This window comes from Miniopterus natalensis, chromosome 16, assembly GCF_054644295.1.
Source record: "Miniopterus natalensis isolate mMinNat1 chromosome 16, mMinNat1.hap1, whole genome shotgun sequence".
In the NCBI taxonomy this organism is placed as follows: Eukaryota; Metazoa; Chordata; class Mammalia; order Chiroptera; family Miniopteridae; genus Miniopterus; species Miniopterus natalensis.
The window spans coordinates 6,802,947-6,826,215 of NC_142096.1; the positions used below are offsets into that span (position 1 = coordinate 6,802,947).

General features: G+C 43.2%; 1 protein-coding gene across 1 annotated transcript in view; it reads left to right on the forward strand.

Annotated features, from left to right (window-relative positions):
* The window catches only part of GRHL2 (grainyhead like transcription factor 2), a 100,274-nt gene that overhangs the window by 40,086 nt on the left and 36,919 nt on the right, over positions 1-23,269 (forward strand). The window contains exons 5-8 of the mRNA XM_016198500.2: positions 2,584-2,639; positions 5,945-6,101; positions 7,945-8,056; positions 18,031-18,125. Of these exons, the coding sequence (XP_016053986.2) occupies positions 2,584-2,639; positions 5,945-6,101; positions 7,945-8,056; positions 18,031-18,125 (420 nt within the window). The remainder of the gene's footprint in view (positions 1-2,583; positions 2,640-5,944; positions 6,102-7,944; positions 8,057-18,030; positions 18,126-23,269) is intronic.

The following is a 23,269-nucleotide window of genomic DNA, read 5'->3' on the forward strand; positions in this document are numbered from 1 at the left end:
CCTACTTTTTAAAGTTTTTACCTTGACCTCTTCTAGTTTGTAACCTTCCAAATGGTAGCTAAAGTTGTCGTCTGCACAATTTTTTTATTAACAGTATAACGCTCTACGAACCTGTCTGAATACTCGAGAAAGAATTTGTGTGTGTATGTGTTTTATGTAAGTGTCCTTTATCTATGTCATTAGTTATTTTTTATCTTTCAGACAAGGAGAAGAGGAACAAAAGGGACTAGCTCTCTGCAGGGTTGGTAGAAAGTCAGGGTAGACAAGTTGCACCAGCAGCCCTTCCATTCCTGGCACCGACCTTTCCTGAGTGCCGGCTGTGTATTTTGTGAAATCAGGGAATGAGCAGAGTGAGACTTGGTAAACTTCCCGCCCTTAAGAGCCATTCTATTTCTTGGGTCCTGGTAGCTTTATAATCAAACTTTCAATATCCTTATAATGGAAAAAATTGTCTTAAAGTTAATGTCCTATTGAATATTTGATTTGTCCTTAAGCAGCCAGGGCTGCTTCCTTAGGAAAAGCAGATTACTCCACCTGGGAATATGAAGTACATGCTTTTTCACTGAAGGGTTGCCACTGATGTTTTTCTTACATGGTGTAGAAATATTCCATTAGTCACAGAAGAGCCCGTGGACGTGGTCCAATGTCAACGGAACCATCATGCTATTTGGGGGATGTGTTATCAGTTGTGTTTGTGTTGTAGATAAAGAGGCTCGTGAAAGGAAGCTTTGTATTTGAGGTTTTATTTTAGGTGCATGAGAAAATAACTTACCAGAAACTAAATGTGAAGATTATTCCCACTGAATTTGGAATACGTGGGATATTTTAGCTGCTCTCCTAGTCTTGGAAATCGGTGTTTACATTGCTTGTTGTATTTCAATCTGATGTGAGTTAAATGGAATGTTCTATTGTGATCTTTAGCTGTGGCATTGCCAACAAGTTAGGAAATTAGGTGAGCTCAGTAACTTCACCAAGTAAATTTCACTAAGGAAAATCTGTCCAAAATCTAGTACTTCTTTTAGGGATACTATTAAAATGCCTAGGACCCTTATTGAATGAGCAGGTTTCATTTGCTATTAGAGACTGGTTCATTTTGTGTGTGTGTGTGTGTGTGTGTGTCTAAATATACAACAGTTGAATGTCTCTGGACTCAAGCTCTTTACATGTAATACTAACGCTTAGAGTTTCCCCCAAAACTTTCTCTTACAATATGGTGATAATGCATATCTTAGAGAAGGGCTTGAATATGGCAAGCTATTACTGTGTAATAGAACTTAATACACATAGACATTCAGACCTCGGTTCTTGAACATCTCCCATCTCGAACAATTTGGTTTTGACCAAGTTGTTCATGGAAAAATGTCTTGATTGTGGAACAAAACTGCAGCTCTCTACCTGGCCACAAACAAAGAAGAGAATGCAAGTCAGTTTACCGCTAAACCTTATGTTGTTAACATCTCAGGAAATTGTGCTATGAATATTTTTGTGGTTTTTGTTGTTGTTGCTGATGAAATGGACGGTTAACACAATTTTAAACTGTAAAGCAGCCATCAAGAATGCTAATGTTGCTAAGGGTATGAAAGAAACAATGGTCACAGGCAACTGAAGAGTGCAGACTGTTGTTGATTTGGATAAAGCAGTTAGCCGGACAGCATTTGGGAAGCAGTGACATGTGGAAAACCAAGATGCCACATGCTGACCTCCTGAAAGTCACCCCTGGAATGTGTGCTGAAAGTGACTCGTTTAAGGCTAGTAGGGGGTGGTTCGATAAATTTAAGAAAAGAAGTGTTTGTTTATAGATTAAACAGTACATTAGACATGTACTTTATATAGGAAAGGTTAAAACAGGGAACCATTTGGGGGTCTGGAATGAATTAATTCAATTTACATTATTTCTAATGGGAAAAATGATTTGGTTTTCAAACAAATTGCTTCTCAAACAGCCTTCTGGAATGAATTAAGTTTGAGAACCGAGGTTCCACTGTATAATTCTTACTGTGTACCAGGCACTGTTCTTGATACTTCATTTGCACATTTAATCCTTTTAACTACTGTAGGTAGGCATTATACAGATGGAGAAAATATGGCACTTGCCTCAGTTTACATAGATAGCAGGCAAAAGAGCTAGAACTTGACCCTAGATAGTCTCGCTCTGGACACTATGCTCCAAACCACTCTACTATAATTCTCATGCTATAATGTGAATTAGTGTTCCAGTAACTCACAATCTGTGCCTTGGAATGAGCACTAGAAAGAATAGAAAATGGAAGAGATATTTTATCTGTTTGAGGAAACAGTTTCCAGCACCTGCAAACACTTTCAGAACACCTGCAGACATGCGAGTAATACACGAAGTACAACTGCTTTTTGTTGAGTGTAGTTTCCACTGTGCAGGCGAAATGTGAATCTGTGCACAAGTGGTAGCTATTTTCACTGTAGTTAAAAATGTAATACCAAAAAATATATAATTTTCCTTTTTAAAGTGAGGATAAAACAGACTGAATACATTTATCACATTTTTTTTATTTGTAATAATGACTCTCACTTCTTTGTTTTAATTTCTATAACTTTGAAATTTTGTAGAAATTTCGGAGTGCTTCAGTCGGGGCTGAGGAATACATGTATGACCAGACATCAAGGTAGGTTACCGGGAGCTGCCCCTTGAAACTGATGAATTGATGAGCCTTTCAGTGTACCCCCAAGTTATACTTTTTAACCTTTTTTCTCTGTATACTTTTGTTGAACACTCTGATTTCCTTTGTGCTCAATTCTTTTCTCTATACAAATGACTTCTGAATGACTATGTCCAGGCTTGATCAAATTTTTTTTTTTTTTTTAAATATATCTTTATTGATTTCAGAGAGAGGAAAGGAGAGGGAGAGAGAGAGACAGAAACATCAATGATGAGAGAGTCATTGGGGATCGAGCCTGCAACCCGGGCATGTGCCCCGACTGGGAATTGAACTCCGATTGCCTGGATCCTAGGTCTACGCTCAACTGCTGAGCCACACCCGGCCGGGCTGGCTTGATCAGTTTTCTGAGGCCTCTACCTTGGCTGTGTCCTTCTGTTGACTAGATATCCTTTCTTAGGTATTCCTCTGGACTTGTGTGTCTCCAAGCCAGCATGTGCATAATGGAACTCTGTCCTTTCTCTCTTCTCTCCTTCCTTCACTTCTTTTCATCTGGTCTTCTGCTTTTATTTCCTGTTGTGGCTAATGATGTAACCATCCTCCAGGCCTCTACTCTGGAGGTGTGAGGGTCTACCTGCCCCCCTGCAGCGCTTTCACAGCCCTTGCCCAGTGCTGAATGTTCAATTCTACCTGTCCTGCCCCTTCCAACACAATCTTGTTCATTTTCTCCTGAACTATTGCAATATAACTGATGTCCCTGACAACACTTGCTTTCCCCCTTTGTTCTACTTTGTATGTATCTACCAGCCAGTCCACACTCCAGTGCCTCCCGTGTACCAGCAATGCGATAGGGATTAGGGATAAGATGTAACCTCTCCTTACAAAAGACCCTTTGACTTTTGGAGGAGACAAAATTGGTGATGGACAAATTGCAAGACATTTGCTAAGTGATGAATCCTGCTATAGAGATATATAAACAGAAAGCTGAGAGGACCTATAGTATGTGGGGGAGTGCATGGGTGGGGCTTGGGATGGGAGGCAAAGAGTCACAGGAAGTGGGATTAGAGTTGGATCTTGAAGCATTGGCATCAGAAGTTTACCAGAAAAAAAAGGAGAATTGAGAATATTCTAGGGGCCAGATGTTCAAAGACCTTGGTTGCGATCATGAGAGACAGGAGAGAATGGCAAGAAATGAATTCATCTCTCACATTTACAAAACATACCAGTGATTTCACCATTTCAGATAGAGTTAAACACAAATTCTTTGTTTCTCACTGTATTTCTTACCCCTCTGCTTTTACATATGTTGCCCTCTTCTAGTTTCTGTTTCCACTTGACATCCTCCTGGTCCTTCAGGCTCTTGCTCCAATATTAGGCTCCCCGTTACCTCCCCAGGTCATCCTAGTCAGGATTTGGTGGAGTGGGGAAGGAAGGGGAGGGAAGACTAGAGTTCTAAATCGCCTTTTAAGATGTGGAAATACATATATAATTTGCATGTTATAAATCCAGTTTACGATGTAATCAGCTGTCGGGTCAGTGAGAAGAGCACTGAAGCGTTGACCTACTAGTCCCTTGACCTGGTGTATTTCTGTGGCTGTCATTGTCTGGTGTAGCAAGCAAGTTTCTCAGCTCCTGCTCAGCTGTGGAATGAGGAAGGTGGTTCCTATCCTTTGTTATGAATAGGCTTGGGGGACACAAACCCCCTGCAATTATATTCAAAACCATTTATGTTCATATTTGCTTTTTTCTGGGAAGAGGGTTCACAGCTTCTTGTTTTTTAAGCAGTCTGCACCCTAGACAAGTTGCAAGCTACTGGTCTAGGCAATTCTTAATATCCTGTCCAGGTCTCAAATTTTATGATTCAGTGACTATATTGAAATTGCTTTTTCCAGAAAAAATGACAGTGGAATTGATTCTGTCTTGAATGATTTATTTCCCACCTTGTTCTAAGACACATATTTTGGAATTTGTTTAGTTGATCAGCTTAAGCCTAAGATTTTTATCATGTAAGAGGAATATTATTCTGTCCTTCAAATTTTTTTCTCATTATAAAAGTTTAAAAAAGTCAAACATTGCAAAAATATTAAACATAGAAAGCAAGAGTCCCCCATAATCCTGTAAGTAGGCCATTTTAAGAGCTAAAAAATATGTAGACTTAATGAAGAGATTCTGATGAGTCAGAAAATACATTCAGTTTTCATTACTGGATCATCACTTTGTGCCATCCTGCAGTGTAGCAGAAATAAATATTCCTGAATGAGCATGTTTAAAAAGAGTATGATTCATACCTGCTACTGCTCATTTTAAACAATTGATATTTTCTTCAGAGTTGGGGAAATGAGTGTTTGTTTTTTAAGTTAAATTATATTTTTAAAATATTAGGGAAATCATTTAGAGCAAGAATTTACAAACTTTTTCTGTAATGGGCTGTATAGTAAATATTTTAGATTTGGTGGGCTCTGCAGTCACAACCAGTCAATTCTGTTACGCAGTGTGAAAATAGCCATAGACAAGTAGCCATACACAATAAAACTTTATTGGCAAAAATAGGCAGTGAGCTGGACCTGTCCATGGATGATTGTTTGCACACCCGATTTAGAGCAGCAACCCTCTCACAAGTCCTTTGGCAGGCTTAAAATACAAAACACAAAATAAAAAAATACTCCCTGTTATGGAACTAGATTTTTAGTAATGAATGTTTGAGATTTGGATTTTCACATTTTGAAGTTTTAAAAAGTGGAATAGATTTGCAATATCTTGGTTAGACAAAATGAAGGTGAGGTTATATATAGGGTATCCCAAAAAATGTATACACACTTTGAATAATTATTAACTCCAATGTTTCTTTCTTTTCAGATTTAACCCATTGGAATTAATAATTATTCAGTGTGTGTACATTTTTTGGGACACCCTGTATACATGAATTGAACAAAAGCATTCACACATTTGGTTTGCTGCTAGGATAAAAGTGGCAAATTCTATAACTTCTTCAGCTTCAGGCATTGCCTATTGCCAACCAAGACCTAACAGAGGCTCTCCTGGCAGGGCCTCGCGCCTCTGGCCCGGTGCGTCCTGGACTTTCGTCCCCTCTAAACCATCTGGTTTATGGGCCACTACTGGGAATGTTGCATGCATTGTCCTAGCAGTGACCTTTGGTCTGGTGTCATCTCTTTTGCCATATGCTGTGTTTTGTCTCTGACATAGAGTAAATATTGGTTAATATTCATACGAAATGGTATTCAATGCGAAATTGATCAGGAAGGGAGTCATGTCCCAGTGAGTGAATCTGACCACTGTTTGTTTTCTCTTCACAGTGGCACGTTTCAGTACACCCTGGAAGCCACCAAATCTCTCCGTCAGAAGCAGGGGGAGGGCCCCATGACCTACCTCAACAAGGGACAGTTTTATGCCATAACGCTCAGTGAGACTGGAGACAACAAATGCTTCCGACACCCCATCAGCAAAGTCAGGGTATGGGCCCCATGTCTTCAGTAAATCAGAGGGATCAGATGAATGCAATTGCTACCTCGTAGCCTTGTGGGGAGGGCGTGGAAAAAATTCCAAAATAAATAATTCGAGAACAAATGTCAGAGAGTTGGGGCAAGAGAACTTATTGGCTTGTAGTTTATCATTTTAATCAGTAACCAATAAACCCCGGGGAAGGGACCTGGTTGGAACATGCTTTCTGACTTACCCAAGGAATTTTTCCAGCTTCATTCATTGCCCGTGTGCTACTAGCTGCTGTTATTGTTTTCAATCAATTGATTTTAATTTTTCAAGTAAGTAGTTGTAAGCCAGAACATATTCCCACTTATTTGCGACTGCTTTCTTCTCTGTAAAGGAGAGTACAATTCATCTGTGTCCCCGGACCCTTTCCAACTTTGTTGAAAAGCCTTCTGCAGCCCAGTGCTTACTCAGGAGCCAAGGGGCGAGGCATGAGCCGATCCCTACCAGGAGTGACTTGGAGGAGTTTTCACGTTCATGAGTGTTAGTCCATTTGTGGGAAATGAAAGTGCCCTGGATGCCTGCCAGCATCTGGCATTCTCACTTCTGCCAACAAGGGAGGGAGCCAGTAATCCCCCTCTACTGAAAAGGAAAATCGCAGCAGGGCTCTGAACAGAGGCCGAAGGACTTTCCTGTCCCGTTGTAAGACGATTTTTGCTGCTGGGTGCATGGTGCCTACCCCACCTTGTTTTACCCATAGCTGCCTCTTCCTAGGCTCTTCAGCAGGCTAGGAGAGGTTCTCTGTGGTGTGTGCCTGGAGCACAGGACGCCCGAGTTTACCCCCATCACCCCAGGTTCCCCTCCAAGGTACCAAATGAGGTGGAAGAGAAAGCACGAGGGCCACTGTGGCGGGGGACACTGCTCCTGGCCTCGTTGAGTTTGAAGTCAATGGGAAGGCATTGGCTTCCATCGGCTGAATCATTGTAAATAATTAAGTAAACAACTACAAGTGTTAAAATGCTACAAAGGAGAAATTATGACGGAATCTAAGTCAATGAAATAGTCTTCTGAACTCGTAGGAAAATGTCTAGGAAGTATGTTGGATGTGGAGTGACGGGGGAGAGCACATCCCTGATACTGTCATTTAGGGGTGCTTTGGGCTTGTTTATTTGTTTTTGGTACCTTCTTTATCGTCTAACTGACAGTGAATTTATGTGTATTTAGCTTAATGAGGCTGTTTATAATTGAGAACCAAAAGGGGTTTTGGGATTCTTACTAGTTTCTCAAACTCATTTTTAAAGTACGCCACATTATATTGAAATAAACAGCATAGTTGACCAGGTATCTTTTGGTCTATGAAATATCTGCTGCTTACCTCTGTATGCATCAATATGAACTCATCTTTCAGTGTTCTTCTCATTCCCTTAGCACCTCTCTCCTTAGTCCAGTATTTCAGCCTCTGGCACTTAATTAGGCCAGAAACAGATATTTCTTCCTTTACAAATGGTGCCAGATGTTATGCTTACAGATAAGGAATTTCAAAAATATGCTTGTTTTCAGTACAAGAAAAAAAATTTTGTTAGTATTCCTACTCACCTCACAAAATAATAGATTTGCTGGTAATTGGTTAATCTGGTTTTTTATGACTCAGGGTAAAAATGATGTAGGATTCTTTTTTCCTATGTGCTGTTCTCATTTCCAATCATTTTTAAAGTAGAGTCATTTTAGAACAAAACAACCATGTAACCAAGCTTGCCTGGGCTTCTGTAAAGCCAGAAAAGCAACATTAGAGAAACGCTTTCTGAGCTGGAGGCCGTGCAAAGCAGCTGAGGTGCTGAACAGCAAGTAAGTCCCTTTTCCCCCTCCGCAGAGCGTGGTGATGGTGGTCTTCAGTGAAGACAAAAACCGAGACGAGCAGCTGAAGTACTGGAAGTACTGGCACTCCCGGCAGCACACGGCCAAGCAGAGGGTCCTCGACATCGGTGAGTTGGCCTGGGCCTCCCGGCATGGTCCTTGGTGAACTGACAAGTCGTCATGATGTAGAGGAGGGCCCAGCACAGAAGTCACAGCCGGGGCCCACATGGCTCTCGTGATGTACCAGGCACGAGACTGTGCACTTTTCCTTTGTTGGTACATTTAGTGCAAATCAGGCTGAGAAATCAAAATTGGGCTGAGTGCAAAGCACTTCTTATTCTATGAAAGCCGACTGTGTCCCATCAATAATAGTAATAATTTAGATTTTCAAGGACCATGTCAGTTTCTAAAATATATTTTCATGCCCTTCTGTGTTTGAGCCTAATGGGCAGCCAAGCAGGTCAGGTGAACTCTGATCCCTCTGTGACACGAATGGCCAGGCTTGGTTGTCTCTAAGGTACTGGTGGAGGTCACATGACTGGATAGTGAGCTCTCCTTCTCTAATTCTCCATCCAGTGCTCCTTCCCTCTAACACGCGTCTCGTGCAAATAGTACTGCGTGGGCAGGCAAATAAAACCTTAGCGAGTCCTTCCCTGGCAGTAAAGAAGTCATGAATCTGCCAAGTACATTTTCTGGAGTCTGTAGACTCCTAAACACAGTGCTCTCCAGAGACCTGTGGTCCCCCCCACGCGTCGCAGGGTCCAGTCAGAGAAGCAGAGCCCGTGCCAAGTGGTGCCGTGGAGGGAATTCGCTGCAGAGGTGGGAAGAGCTGAAGGTGCCAGGAGGCAATACAGGGAAGAGCGGCTGCAGGAACCTGCTGCTACTCCCCTGTGGGGCTGGCGGGTCGAAAAGAAAAGGTGGTGGGTGTGGGAGGAGCCGCCCAGAAAGAGCTGTAACCAGGGTGGCTGCTCAGCAGGAGCTGTTACCACAGAGGGACCACTTTCCAAAAGGAGGCAGAACCACAGGGATTTCTGCCAGAGACCCCTCTCAATGCCCAGAGCAGGGAGGCAAAGGAGTGCCCTGGGTTCTCCCTGCCTCCGAATCCCCCACATGTGCTTCCCATCGACCAAATTTCCCTGGAAGCCATTGGGCACATGACCTTAACAAATGCAGTCTCAGGAATCAACCTCTGGGACACAGCACAGCAGGGGAAGTCAGGATTGGATCTTAAAGTTTCTAGAAATTACTTAAAAGCACAGGCAGTAATATATGTGTTTCTAAGTAATTTTTAACACTTTATATGCTGTTTCCACAAGCTCAAGTAACTTCTCATTTTAGGCTTTATTACTCCGTCTTGCAGATCAAGAGGCTGCAGTTGCAGTGAGTGCAGAGAAAGTGAAGGTTTCCGTCAAGTCGTATCAGAAAGTGTTACTGAGCCATTAGAAGGAGGCTTGCTTTGATGTGTTGCACACTGCAATAGTGGAATTTTCAGACCTTCTTTCTGTCTTACGTTGCTAGAACCCATTGACCAATGGTAGAGAGGTTAGTGACTAGGTTAGGGTTACAGACTCACTGTAGAACGTATTGAAGCTAATTACTGGTTTATCCTGCAAAATGTTTACACCACTATTTAATTCATACCACACACATACTCACAAGCGCGCACACCTACACACATATATCTTCTATTAACTAGTCCAAAATCTTTATCTAATAAACAAGGAAACTGAGCCTGGAGAGGTTCACTGACTCACCATCCCAAGAGACTTGTCCCCATTAATTAGTGTAAGAGCTGAGATAAGAACAGTCTTGCTCCCCCAGGTCATACACTGAACCTCCAAGACAGACTGACTTGGACAAGGGTTTGGAGACACTTGCCTTAACCTGCTTGGTAGCCAATCTGCAGAAAGCAGAGGAACAATTTTATTTTATTTGAAAAGTTAGCCTTATAATTATTATCCAAGAAAATGAGAGGAGCAATTAAATAGAAATGTGGACTAGGTCCAAATAAGGCAAATAATAAAAGCATTTTATTGGAATACCTGTTGGTTCAGTTTTGATATTATTACAAGGTTTACTTTTCTTAGAGCAGAATGATTTCTCAGCTCTCATAGGTCTTCAAATCTTATCTCTCTTCTTTATCAGCTCCTGCCTGCCTTCAGATTTTTCTCTCATATAATCCTTCCCACACACACATAGACACACACATGCGCATACACGTGCACACGCAGATCTGTGATTTTTACTACGTAGCTTCATGGCTACTTGGGCTCCTTGCTTTGAACCTGAGACCAAGGCATTAAGTCAGCCCCTTAGTTTCAAAAGGAAAATCAATTTTTGATTTTTTGACCACAATCTCCACCCCTATCCTCAACCTAACATCTACTCAGACAGGATGAGGGAATCTGCAAAAATCTCATATAATTCATTATCTACTAGATTAAAAAAAAAGTCTAACACATATTGCACAGTAGCATTTCTCTGGGACTTATCTGCATAGTGGAGTGATCCAGTTTAGCACAGTGTGAGCCATTGGAAAAATATTTGGGACAAGTCACAAAATGAACTGGACTACCAATCAAGTCTACTCAAACAGTGGGTAATTCCAAAACCACTTCTGGGGAAGGCACATTTTGCTATTTGCTCCCTTTCAAGCAGAGAAGGAAAATTAGACGTTCAACAACTAACATTAATTTTGTGGAAGGAGATCCAGAAGCCATAACAGGTAAATTAAAGCACATTCACCTAGACTTTCTCCTGAACACAATTAAGAATTACCTTACTGCTTTACAATGTAGAAGTTCAAAAGAATGAACATTGGGGGTTTACATCTTCCCAGTGGGTGGTGTGGATTGTAATGTAATCAGACGGATGCCACAAACATACAAATAAGCATCATTACTTGACAGTCATATGCAATGTAGCCATTATTGATATAGTTTTGTAGTTAATTGTGAAATCAACTGTTTGCTATTCATTACCCACTGTTTGAGTAGACTTGATTGGTAGTCCTTAATTTTGGTTCACAATAATCTTTCTCTGTAGGAGATTATCACACATCAGAATGTATTAGTTTCATTGTTAAAATTAATCCTGTAATTTTCCATGGTAATTAGCAGGCAATTACAGCACATCTTCGGTTATTAACATGTGATTATAGGATTTTCATCTGTGCCCTCTTACAGATCTATTTCTTAAGAGTCAGTGTTTAAATTGTGCCCTGCTGATAGTAATTTTATATTAAGGTAAAGCTTTCCATGAAAACTTAACTTCCAGTTCAATCAAAACATTTCTTTGAGTTTAGTTCTGGATAGTTTTCTCTGAGGGTTGAAAGAGAAGCCTGTGAGGAGACTCTCAAATACAGAATTTCACTGACCACTGTGAATTATTCAGCTGGTGGATCTATCCAGAGGTAGGAGCTCTCTTCAGTCTGGAGTCATACTCCACTTTCGAATACAAATTGTGATTAAAATTAAGTAATGCTTCCCTCCCCCCCCCCTTTGGGTTTTCCAGAGGAGGCTGGCATTGGTGGGGCCCTAACAGTGTGCCTTCTTGCAGTTTTCATAACCAAACCTGGGCTGGGCTCCTCAGAGCTGTGCAGAAAGTTGGGAGGGGGCTCAGGGGAGGCAGCTGCCACCTTTCAGAAAGTCAGGTCGCCAGGTAGTCAGCGTGAATTCATGGCCCAAACAGGCTTTAGAGACAAAAGTACCCTGCAACTCACCTCTCTTCACTAGGATTTCCCTCCCAGCCATTTAGTTCTGTTCCCCGGAGGCCTCTCCTCCCCCAGGATTATGCAGATCTGCTCTCTCCCTGCAGTTGGGTAAATGTCATCTACCTTCTTTTACAAAGAACTCAAGTAAATGGAATTTTGATTTTTGATGTTTTCCTAGACTATTTCCAAAGAGATATGAAAAGTAAATTTGATTCAAAACAAAACCCTTGAGAGCTCCCAACTTAAAACAACCACCACCACCAAACCCTCAGGGCTGGTGAGAGTCCTGGCAGAATGAGAGCTGTTAGAGCAATGACCTTGGTCCCTGCTTTCTCCCCAGGAGGGTGAGCTGGTGTGTGGCAGGCACTGTGCGGCCCCAGGGTCCTGCTGTCTGTCCTTGCTCTAACTGTGAGCACAAGCTCGCAGTGTGAGGCGCCCTGTGTTTTATAGACAAGTGCTGTAGCCATAGTTAAAGAGTATTCCTTTTCATCTTCAACTTTGGTTAGAAAACATTTATGTGATAGAAGTATGGCAGACTATTAAGGTTATATATTTTAAAACATAAAATGCAACTATTCTTTAAAGTTTAATCTTAGGTCAGGCAGAATATATTCATTTTCAGTATGTGAGCCATTGTGGGTTTCCAGTGATTACGTGCATGTTCCTGTGTGAGTCCTAGAAGCTTATTCTCCCTTTGGGGAGAATCACTTCCTCCTCCACAGGTGTGCCTGGGGTGATCTGGGCATTCTGGTAGAATTTTCTAGACTCCCCAGGAAGGGTCCAGGACAGCCCATCTGTCCAGGTCCTGATCTTTGCAGACTTCCTTTCAAGCTACCCTGGTCTTCCTCTTTCCTTCCATTCTATTTTCTTAAGAGAGGAGCCCCCTTCCTACCCCATGCCCTAAACTACTACTCCTTTCTCAATCCAGTGTAAGCTATTTTTTATTAAAATTTCTGAATGCTAAAACTATAGGTCTGTTTTGCCCCTCACCAGATTTTCCAGAGAATCTGTTTTCATGATAGGGTGAAAAGGTCCCCTAGAGATACTGGTTTAGATTATGAGCTTTCTAAATTCACACACACACAGACACACACACACACACACACACCCTAAAACCACTTCATAGATCCACTGTATTTAATACTGTAAGTTTTTAAATTCCTCTCTTCCGTCTCATTTTTCACATTTACTGGGCAACACATTGTTTTTCCCCTAATCGGAGGGACTTTTCCTATCTTTAGCTATATGAGATCATGCTTTCATCTCAAACACATAATCTAGGCTTTTATTTGATTTCATGTGTTTTGCTTGGAGCCTAATTACCCTCTTTTTCCAAAGATTCGTTTAATGAAACAACAGATCATCTGACAGTGTCACGTTTTTTAGTATTATTTGGTTGGCTTAAAAAATTACAAAAAAGTACCTGGAGTGTATAGAGCCTGATAGTTTCAGGAGACTCATCTGTTTGCTGAACAGAGCGGCCAAGCTGGTGGTCTCGGCCCCCCTCCAGCATCTCCTGGAAGCCTCTCCCCACCGCGCCTTTCAGCAGAAACACGCTTTCCATCTCTGCAACACTCCCAAGTGTTAAAATCAGCGAACCTCAAGTTTTTCTTTTTTGTTTACAAAACCCCAAACTTGCCAAGAGAAAGGTTTTTTCCAAAATTAAATTAAGCTCTTTGAGGTGCAGAAGCCAAAATAAGGTGAAGCTAATCTGAAAAGAGCTCTTTGAACAGACTCCAGGCATGCGGAGCCGCCACCGGTTTTTCTGCTCTTGGAAAGACAAGTGTTGGAGGAACGGAGCGCTCAGTGAGTGCGCGGCCTCGGGGGCGGCGATCCTGTGAGCTGGGTGCCGGTGTCAGCTCCTTTCTCAGCTCCTTTCTCGGCTCCTTTCTCGGATGGGGAAGGGAACCAGCCTGGAGAGGCCCTGTAGCTTTTCCCGGGGGGCTGCTGCCTGCGTTGAACTCGCACCCACGCCCCAGAGGCCGCGGGCAGTCAGCGTTACAAAGGGAAGTCGGGACAGCAGCAGCGGCTTCCTCCTGTGGACAGCTACCTTCTGGAAGAAATCTGCCTCAGAGAATTAGAATTTCAGTTTTGAAATAATATCTGCATCCTCTAGTAAAGGATGGAAAAGAGACAGGAATCGCAGTGTGAGTAATTCAAGCAGCAGTGATTGCAAAAGTCACCCACGTAACAAACGAGTGGCCAGTGCAGGCTCCCATCGCGCACGGAGCACGCTCCCCTCCGGTGTCTGTCACCGGGCCCGCGTGTGACCGCCGCCGAGGTAATCGGGGAGCTGAGAAATGGACGTTGATCTGAATGGAACCTGAGCAGCTGAAGGGACTGGGTCTGCGGTTCACGTTTAGCACAAGATGATCCATGCGAGGATTTGCAGTTCTTGTAGTGTGTCTGTGTCCTGTACCACCAATCGCCTAAAAGCCATTTCTTTTGTTTAAATCTCTTCAATCTGCGTCTCAGAAGTACAGCTGCATGTGTTTGAAAATTATTTCTGACACATGGGGCCTGCTAGACACTAGAATTGGTCTTTGGGAAACCAGTGAAGGTCATGATAGAATGGCAATTTTCAAGACTCTTACTAATAAAATGCCATCGTTTGAGAAAGAATTCAGTTTTCTTTTATAAATTAGTGCTGGCTTAACTGGGGGGTATTATAGTTTCTGGAAATGTCCTTTTGGGTGGGAAGAGGTCGGGGACTGTTGTGCTAGAGGGAGGGAGCCTGGCTTGTAGGGCTGAGATGATGACGGCTGATTAGCCACTTTGGGCAGTAACTTCTATTCCGATGTGCCTATAACTTCCTGTCCCCACACCTATCCCTGAGCGTGTTACTATATTAAGTAACGAAATGAAGAATGGAAAACAGAAATGGAACATGATAGTTTATGCAGTGTGCAAGAGTAAATTATTTACCAAAGCACTATCCATGTCTTCCTTCACTCAGCAAACTGTCAGAAAGTACCAGGCAAAAATTTTTAAGAGACAAAATAGTTAGGATGAAGTTAAATCTCACTGAGTAACATAAATGAATGGAAAGAGCTTAATTTTAAGCCCATCCAAGTTGATTTCAATTCAGAGCTAGAAGCCATGGTGCACATAGAGATATACAAGCATGTGTGCTTATGTGCCTGCATATATGATATGACCTTTTGTGACTTTGAAATACAGTTTATAGGTCAGCATCAGTTTTCTTAAAAAAATGAAATCAAATGGAATAAAAATACGAACATACATGGAACACAGTACTGGGTCACAATGTAAAATGCTTTTCTTACTCTAAAATTATGGTTGATGCAACTGAGGTAACATTGGCCCATATAACTCCTCTAGAAACAGAAATGCACATCAAATCCAAATAAAATATTAGGTTTAGCCTAAAGGGAAAATTCCAAGAATGGTTCCATCTTAAATGATCTCTGTGAGGATATGATAATATACCACGGAGAGTAAATAGTAATAAGATTTTTAATTCCTACTTTAAATATCAAAGAGTCACTCTTTTTCCAGTCACCTTTATGAGTCACAGGTTATGTCTTCATCATTTCAGCCATCAGTGTTCCAGGTTGTAAATGGAAAAGTGCTCATTTGTAAGGTTGTATATCACGGATACCAAAGGGCTCTGGCTTCGTGTGTGGACAGAACGTCTTGGGCTCCACTCCCGGTTCGCCCCTTAAAACTAAGTGTCTGTTAGGGAGGGAAGATACTTAAAATGTTTCCAATTCCACAAAGTAGGACTAATTTAAAAGCTACCGATCAGAATTGTCCAAGATAATGTTTGTGAAGTATATATATTTAGCACACACTCGGCTCCTAAAAACGGGCCCTATTCCTATTATTCGCTCAGGGGCCAGGACCAAATGATGGAAATACATTTAATGCCTCTAAACCTCAGCTCAAGTGTCAGCACACTTAAGGAAACACGCTTTACCTCTGCCTTGGGAGAAAAGCACCACAAAGGAAGTAACTCATTAGAGTTCTCATGAGTCATTCAGGTTTTAAGGAGCTGCTTTTTTGATTTTGAAAAACGGTAAAACGTTTTGGAACCTACTTGGACTAAGGTTTATTTATTCTACCTATTTCGAGTAAGAGTGAACCCTCCTGGAATGACCCTCGACTGTTTCCTGAGTTGGAGTTGATCCTATTTGACTTTTACGGACAGAGGAGAGCAAATGTCTGAGGTCAGGTGGAATGGGACCCGTGTGGTACTGGCAGTGTCTTTGGCCTGAGATCCTGTCTCTCTTTTGTCGATGAGGAAATACAAGTTCAGGGGGGTTCCGTAACTCACTGAAGGTTGCAGGGCTTGGTGAGAGCTGGGTGGGAATTAAATTCACGTCTGTGTGTCTTCACCACAGTGTCCTGTCCTTTCTTCCTGTGCTTCAGGGGCCGCCCTAAATGGATTCCTTGTATATCCTGCTCTTAAATATATAAACTACCCCAAGTTCTTGGCTTTAATAAAAAATCTTAGGCCGCAGTGTGTGCACTGAATTGGTGGGAGTGCCCTGAGCTGTTTTCAGCATTCCAGGTTCATTATTTCACTAGTCCAGACAGAATCCACACCTCTCAGAAGAGAAGCAATTTTTATATTAATTATACCACTCTTTTTAATCTCCAACAATATATACAAAAATAATTAAAAGGGGTAGTTATAATTTACCAAGCATGTGAAATTTAATTAAGGGGGAAGAATTAAAAATTCCTTTGACGGCATTCCAGAATCACCCTTACACCACTGATCATCACATGCAAAAAAGAAAGAAAAGATAGCAACGTGATTTAGTACCATGCTGCCCATAACAGTTAAAATTATGGAATCCAATCCCATAATTTCTCTGTGGAGCGTAGCATACAGGAGAGCATTGCCCAGTCGCCCGCGCCCGGCGGCCCTTTGCTGAAACGCTGTAAAGCTTGTCTTCTTCCCACACCCCCCGTGTTTGCCGGGGGGCTAGCTTTCAACCTCCTTTCAGTCTTCGTGTTGCTTACAGGACGCGGAGGTGCTTTCTCCGCTTCTCTCCCGCGCAGCACCCCAACCTGGTCCACCTTGGTCAAGGAATTTGCAGTTGTCCAAAAATGCCTCCTCTCTGCCTCATCGAACCTTCCTCAGTACTGCTCTACCACCTAGTTGCCGTGTAGGATGTGCTGTGATTTTTCTCTGCAAAGTGTTAATATCTGGTGACAATTTATTGTTTGATTTGCAAGATAAATATAGGCAGTGGTTAAAAGTTTGGCCTCTGGCACCTAGCAGACCCGGATTCAAATCCCAGGTTGGCCTGTTCCCAGCCACGTGGTTTTCTACAAGCAGCAGTGTCTCTGTAGGAGGGAGATGCTAATACCCACCGCACGGAGTGGCTGGGAGGATTAGGGGAGGAAACGTGGGTAAAGGCTCGGCCCAGCCTCCACACTCTGTGACTTCTCAGTTTGTGGCAGAAGAGTGTTGGCATTTTAATGTCAGGAGCTGACAGTGCCCTTACCAAAGGAATGAGTGTTTTAGAGTGGGACTGCAGGCTTGAGAACACGCAGACTTCTTGGAGCAGGTGGCACTCAAGTCTCACCATATAGGTAATTGCCTGATCTTCCTAAGTGCCTTGTGTCCACCCAAGAGGGAAAATCTTTTTTTTTCTTTTTTATTGATTTCAGAGAGAGCACGTGCAGGAGGCGACCGATCAATGTTTGTCCCTCACATCAATGTTTCCATCTCTCTCTCTGTGTCTAAAAAATAAAAAAGAAATTAAAAAAAAGAAAAGAATACATAGAAAACACATTAATAGCTATCGTGTTTGTGGGGTGGGTAATGGGGGTAAAAAGCAATAAATAATACTATGTAAGTAAAAGAATCGAGGGCCTTGAACAGACGGGGGGTGATAGTGAGCTGAGTATGATTACGTCAACTTTCCGTACCCAAGTCCAAAAGAAGTAAAAAAAAAAAAGTTTCCCAGCACTCTCCTGGAATTTCTCCTCTGAAGTCCCGATGACACTGTGTGGCTGATACACAGAATGTTCGGTTCTACGAAACAATCCCTGTGGAACACTCTGGCACTTCCAGCCAACTTAAGTGGCAGGAATGTGAGTAGGAGGAGGGACGGGTAGGTGACAAGGGACTCGGGAGGAAAAGCGTAATTTTATAAACCTAATAAAAAATGAAGCTAGTGAACAAGTCAGGAACATCGCTTCGCCTAGATTTAGTCTTTTAATAGAGGAACGTGTTTACATTCCCACTAATATGAGCGAAAGAATATCAGCAAGCATAAATCTTCACTGTTGCCATAGAAACAGCCAGAAGAAGAGACCAAGTCTCGGTTTCCCCACTGGAGAAGTGACAGTCCTGTGCATGCCACTGAGTAGCTCTGATTCCTAAAGCCACTTTCTCTCTTCTCGTGACAGCGGATTACAAGGAGAGCTTCAATACGATCGGCAACATTGAGGAGATCGCATACAATGCTGTTTCCTTCACCTGGGACGTGAATGAAGAGGCCAAGGTGAGTGGAAGAGCAGCCTGGAGTCTGCTCAGAGCTCCTCCGGGATGTGTCCTTTCTCTGCAGGCGGTTTTTCTTACAAGTTTTTATAGGTAGGGAGAGATCCGTTAACTTGAGCCAGAACAAAAGGAAACCACACAATTCGGTTCTGTGCAGCTAGACTGCCTTTTGGGGGGCAAAGGAGAAAAGGACAGTCCCTGTTCCTCTGTGACCTCCCACAGAACACCCCTGTAGACCCACGTCCCTCCCAAGCTTCCAGGCTCTGTTTCAGCCCTTGGGTCTGGCCAAGAGGGGGCCGGAAATCCTTTTTCACCCGCCCTGCAGCTTTTCCCAAACCCCTCTCCACCTGCGGCCTTCTTCAGAGGGGCGAAGGTGCTCTGAGCTCGTGTTTTCATAGGTAAGTGGCTGGGAATGTCTCCTGACCCCCGATTCCTTCCCGGTGTGACCTGGTTGAGGGAGGTCCGGAAGCAGGGCTGCAGATCTCTCCTGAGGTGTACCCACCACTGTGACCTTGACCCATTTTTTCCCTTGTTGACTACTTAAGCTTTCCCTCTCCCCACCCACCCTCCCCTAACTTCCTCCCCCCCCCCCCGCCCCCGTGCCAGTTTGGTTAAAAAGGGCAACAGTAAAATCTCCTGTAAGGTGCACGCTGAGGATAGATGTCCACCATTGCCCGGGTGAAACTTGTCTGCTCGGCACTCTTTTTTTTCTGTGCTGTATAGTTTCTGATTTTTGAGCCTTATTTTGCACTAAAGAGAAGGTTCCAGATGAAACCTAAGTTTGTTTTGTACTTCAGTTATGCCCCATCTAGGAGGGCGTTACAAAACTTGGTCTTCAAACTAATGAAAAGGTCAGTGTCAACAACTCCCTTCAATGCCTCATTGTCTGCAAGCTGGGGGAGGCTGGGTGAGAAAGGAAACTGGACTTGAGTTTGTGGGCAGGACTTATAGCAGAAGATGAATTGCTCAGTGTCTCATTTCACTCATGTATAAAACAATGTAAATGAAATTGGCTTTAGGCCCAAGAAAGGTGACTTAAATGGGCAAGCAGCCCCAGAGTGCCAGGGCAGCCTGGAGAATGTTCCAGTGGCTCAGCCAGTGACGGAAGGAAGTGGCCTTGCAGTAGGCGGGAGGTCAGGTCCCGCACAGAACTGCAGGGAAGCTTATCTTCCAGGGTCCACTTCACCTTCGTTCAAAGTTCCTGGCTAGGCCACTGGGCTAAAGATAAGGCATCTGTAAGGCACAGCGGGGCTGGGGTTAGAATCCTTGTCATCTCACCTCTCTGGCCTCACTCAGTTCCCTTACTCAAAACAAAATACAACAAAACAAACTTTTCCAAACAGCTCTGCCATACCAAGTGTGGTGCTGGGGGTGTGATGTGGGAAGATCCGGTGCTCTGGGGAGGGAGGGGGAACCAATAACCACACAGCAGGTGAGGATTGAGGGGCAGGCCCTCCAATCGCTGGGGAGACTGGGGGATCCTGTCACTGCAAGTGTCTTGCAAATGCAAACAAGCTATGAATGAGAGCTTAACCCAGCCCTGATTTTCATAAGCAATCTGTGATAATGAGTGCGGGTGGGTGAGTGAATGCCCTAAAGGTCACTTGTCAATAGGGACCCTTTAAAGAAAATGCCCAAAGGGAAGGGACAGCTTGAATGATGGAGGCTCTGAGGTGAGGTGGGAATTTGGGTTGAGTTGGACTTTCTTTCAGCCTGGTTAAGACAATACCTGTCTTTACCCAAAGGTGGAAGTTCACGTATCTCGTTTAAATGTCTTTGCGCATGGGGGTTGTTCCAGGATGACAGAGTTAAGCTCACATGTGCCGCTTGTAGCAACATTTGCTTGTTTCTGTAATATATATTTTTAGTTACTATGACTTAATTGCTGCAATTGTATGCAGTCTGGGTTAATCAATAAGTAATAAAAAATAGTTTCTAATAATTTTCCCCAAATTACTGGAAAGGCTTTTTTTTTAAAAAACCCATAAAAGCCAAGTCCATCTCATTAGTGAAGCCAAGAAATTTTTTTTCTTCAACTTGCAGAGCCTAAGGTATTTCTTTAAAATATTACTGATTTTAGCCCTGGCCAGTGTGGCTCAGTTGGTAGGGTGGCCTCCCGTGCACCAGCATGTTCCCTGGTTCGAATCTTGGTCAGGGCACATCCAGGGCTGTGGGCTTGATCCCCGGTAGGGGCCATGCAGGAGGCAGCCGATCAATGTTGTTCTCTCTCTCCCTTCCTCTCTCTCTAAAAATCAATAAAAAAAAAATCTTTAAAAAAAAATATTGCTGATTTTATAATAAGCAGGCTACAAAAAACAAAACGTGGTTGAGAAACAGGTTTTTAACAAAGCAGGAAGTAAAAGGTGTCTCTCTCACAGTGCAATTGTTTGTGACTTTTGTGTCATGGACCTCTCAGGAGCAGCTGAATTTGCTTTCAAGTTCCTGTTGGTAATATCCACACAGAAATCTTTTGTACGCTTCAGGGTTGGGACCCCATTCCGTGTCACGTGATGTTTTAGTTTATGTGACCAGAGGACACAAATTTGTCACCTGCAGCCTTCATATGGTCCACAGAATGTATATGTGTATGTATCATGCGCTTATGTACTTTATTTCAAATTTTAAAGTTTTTTGCTCACATTTAATAATGAGGAGATTATTACTTTAATCTAGGTTTTTAGATTCTTTGGGGTAATTAAATATGGCAACCATAAGCCCAAGTGTGTTCAAGGCCGCGAGTGGTTCTTGTGAGGTACTGGCTATTCTCTTTAATGCTTTCTCTCGCCTTCTCTGTTCTGGAACTTTCTCTGCCCAACCCTAATGGACATTTGAGTTTCCAGGCCCTAACCATACCCCCTCAGACGGCTGAATATGCAGTTTACATCGTCATTGCTTTTCAGTGTTGGGGGATGTAGTGACGCGGTGGAGGCTGACATAGTACAGCTGAGAGAAGCGGGCCAGGACCCCCGCCGGCATCCCCTAGGGGTTCCTTTGCCAGGCCTTTGGCAGCAGGCCAGAGTTTGCCTCGGGTTGGCACTGTGAAAGAGAGTGGCTGTGACATAATTTTGAATGCCCAAAATGGTGGTCAAGCTTGATCTTTGAAGATGTTTTAAAAAACACCAGAAATCACTCAGGTCCAAATGTAAATACACATCAACAATTTGGACAATATCACTTTAGGGTTAAGAATGAGATTTCTTTGTACACTTGAGGACTGTGTCATCTTATTAACCGATGTCACTGCACTAAATTTAATGTAAAAAAATGTGATTTCTTTTCTACAAGACCAGCTTTGAAGAAGGCAGTGTCTGAAGATACCCTATAGATAAACTCTGAGCCACAGCCGCAGCGTTTGAGAAAACCACATGTCTTCCCAAGATGACTGTTAAAGGACAGTTTTTATTTGGATATTGACATTTTGGTGCATTTATTTTAAAAAACACACAAACAGCAGTCCAGTATTTGGGCTTCTTACTACCTATGCATAACCAAGAGCTAATGATAAGGTGATGGATTTTTCCAGAGCACATTCCTACTTTTTCCTTTGCTGCCGACCCACATGTTTACTTCCTCCGTGCGTTTAGCATGAACAGAAGAAAGGAAAGGACGTGAGATTCTAATCATCCAGTTTAATTCTAGAAGAAGTTTGACCTGGGAAGGTGTTAAACTATTAATTAAAGGGAGGTTTGGGAGTGAACTCCTGATTTCTAGTATCAATTGCAGCCTGATTCTGGCAGAACCATTCCCAAGTTCCTCTACCCAGAACCGGTTCTGCTGGTTGTGCCACAGCGTCTCCCCACAGTGACACGAGCAGCAGAGAGAGTCTCCAACAGGATACTCTCCCCCTCGGGGTCTGTGCAGTCTGGACGCTTGTGTAATGAGAACAGGTGTCCCTGAGTCCCTGGGAATGACTCAGGTGATGTCTGGGTGGGTGAGGTCGTGAGTCCCTGTCCACCCTGTCACAGCTTGGAAACTGACAGCAGTGGGGCAAGGGGTGATACAGAGGAAAAAGCACTGACGTGGGGCTCAGGCACCCAGGCACTCGTCCTGGCACAGGAAGAGCCGGCTTTGGGACGTCTCCCTCCTGAGCTTCACTTTCCTCAGCTGGAAGGGGAGCAGTGATTATTAAAATTGATTATTAAAATCAACATGTTATTAAGGTTCTATCCATATGATTCGCACAGGAGCGCTGCTGTGATATGTTCTTTCACATGACTCCCATTCACAAGGTTATTTCAATTCTTTCTTCCCGTAGCCAAGCACTGGTACCTACAAAGGAGACTTATTGGTCACTAAGCCCCAAGATGAGCAGTTCCCAGCAAGACCCTACTGGGTTATTGGAGAGCGGTGAGCTCAGGTTCCTGGCACCCAGCACTGTCTTTCTCTAGGCGATGACATCATCCCCCAGAGCAGGAGCACTGCAAACCCTGAATACAGGCTCCTCCTTCTTCCAGATTTCTAAGGAGATTCTTGAAACCAGGCCCCTTATTTTTGTCCAGTGCATTTTCACTGTTCACAGTGATTTCAAGATTAAACCAATCTCAGTGTGCGGCACAGGCCACCTGTGACCACAGAGAGTTAGTTGAGCATTAAGACACTCCTTAGTGCTTTGAGAGACAAGCTTCCTATTTGTGCCTTTTCATTGGGACAACGTACCAGTTTCCCCTATTTCTATGCTTCACCTCTCTTGTGGTTTATAAACTACCTAAGAGGAAGGAGACTTCTTTCCATGAACCCTTTTTCAATCCCTCTGCAGCCAAGCCTTTTGGAATGCTCTGGAGTCAGGGAAAAACGCTCCTCCTCCCTATACCAGCACCACTAAGTTATCAAGCAAACAAAGAAATCCACTACTGGCCCACCCCCCGTCTCTAAGATATATTTAAAAAATTTATTATAATTCAGTAATGTGAAATGCTTTCTTCCCTGGGTTACTCTTTGCTCCCTTCTAGCCCAGCACCTCTGCCTGCAGGAATGGAGCCATTACCCTCTGGGGTGAGGCCCATCCTGCCCTCCTTCCATCCTGTGTTGAGTTGCAGGAGGGGCTTCGGGGATTGGCTTGTCCAGCCCTCTACTTTGCAAGATCAGTGGTGAATGTTTTTACTGCATTTGGGGATTTGGAAGGAACTTTCAGACAGGAAGTTTTGCAAT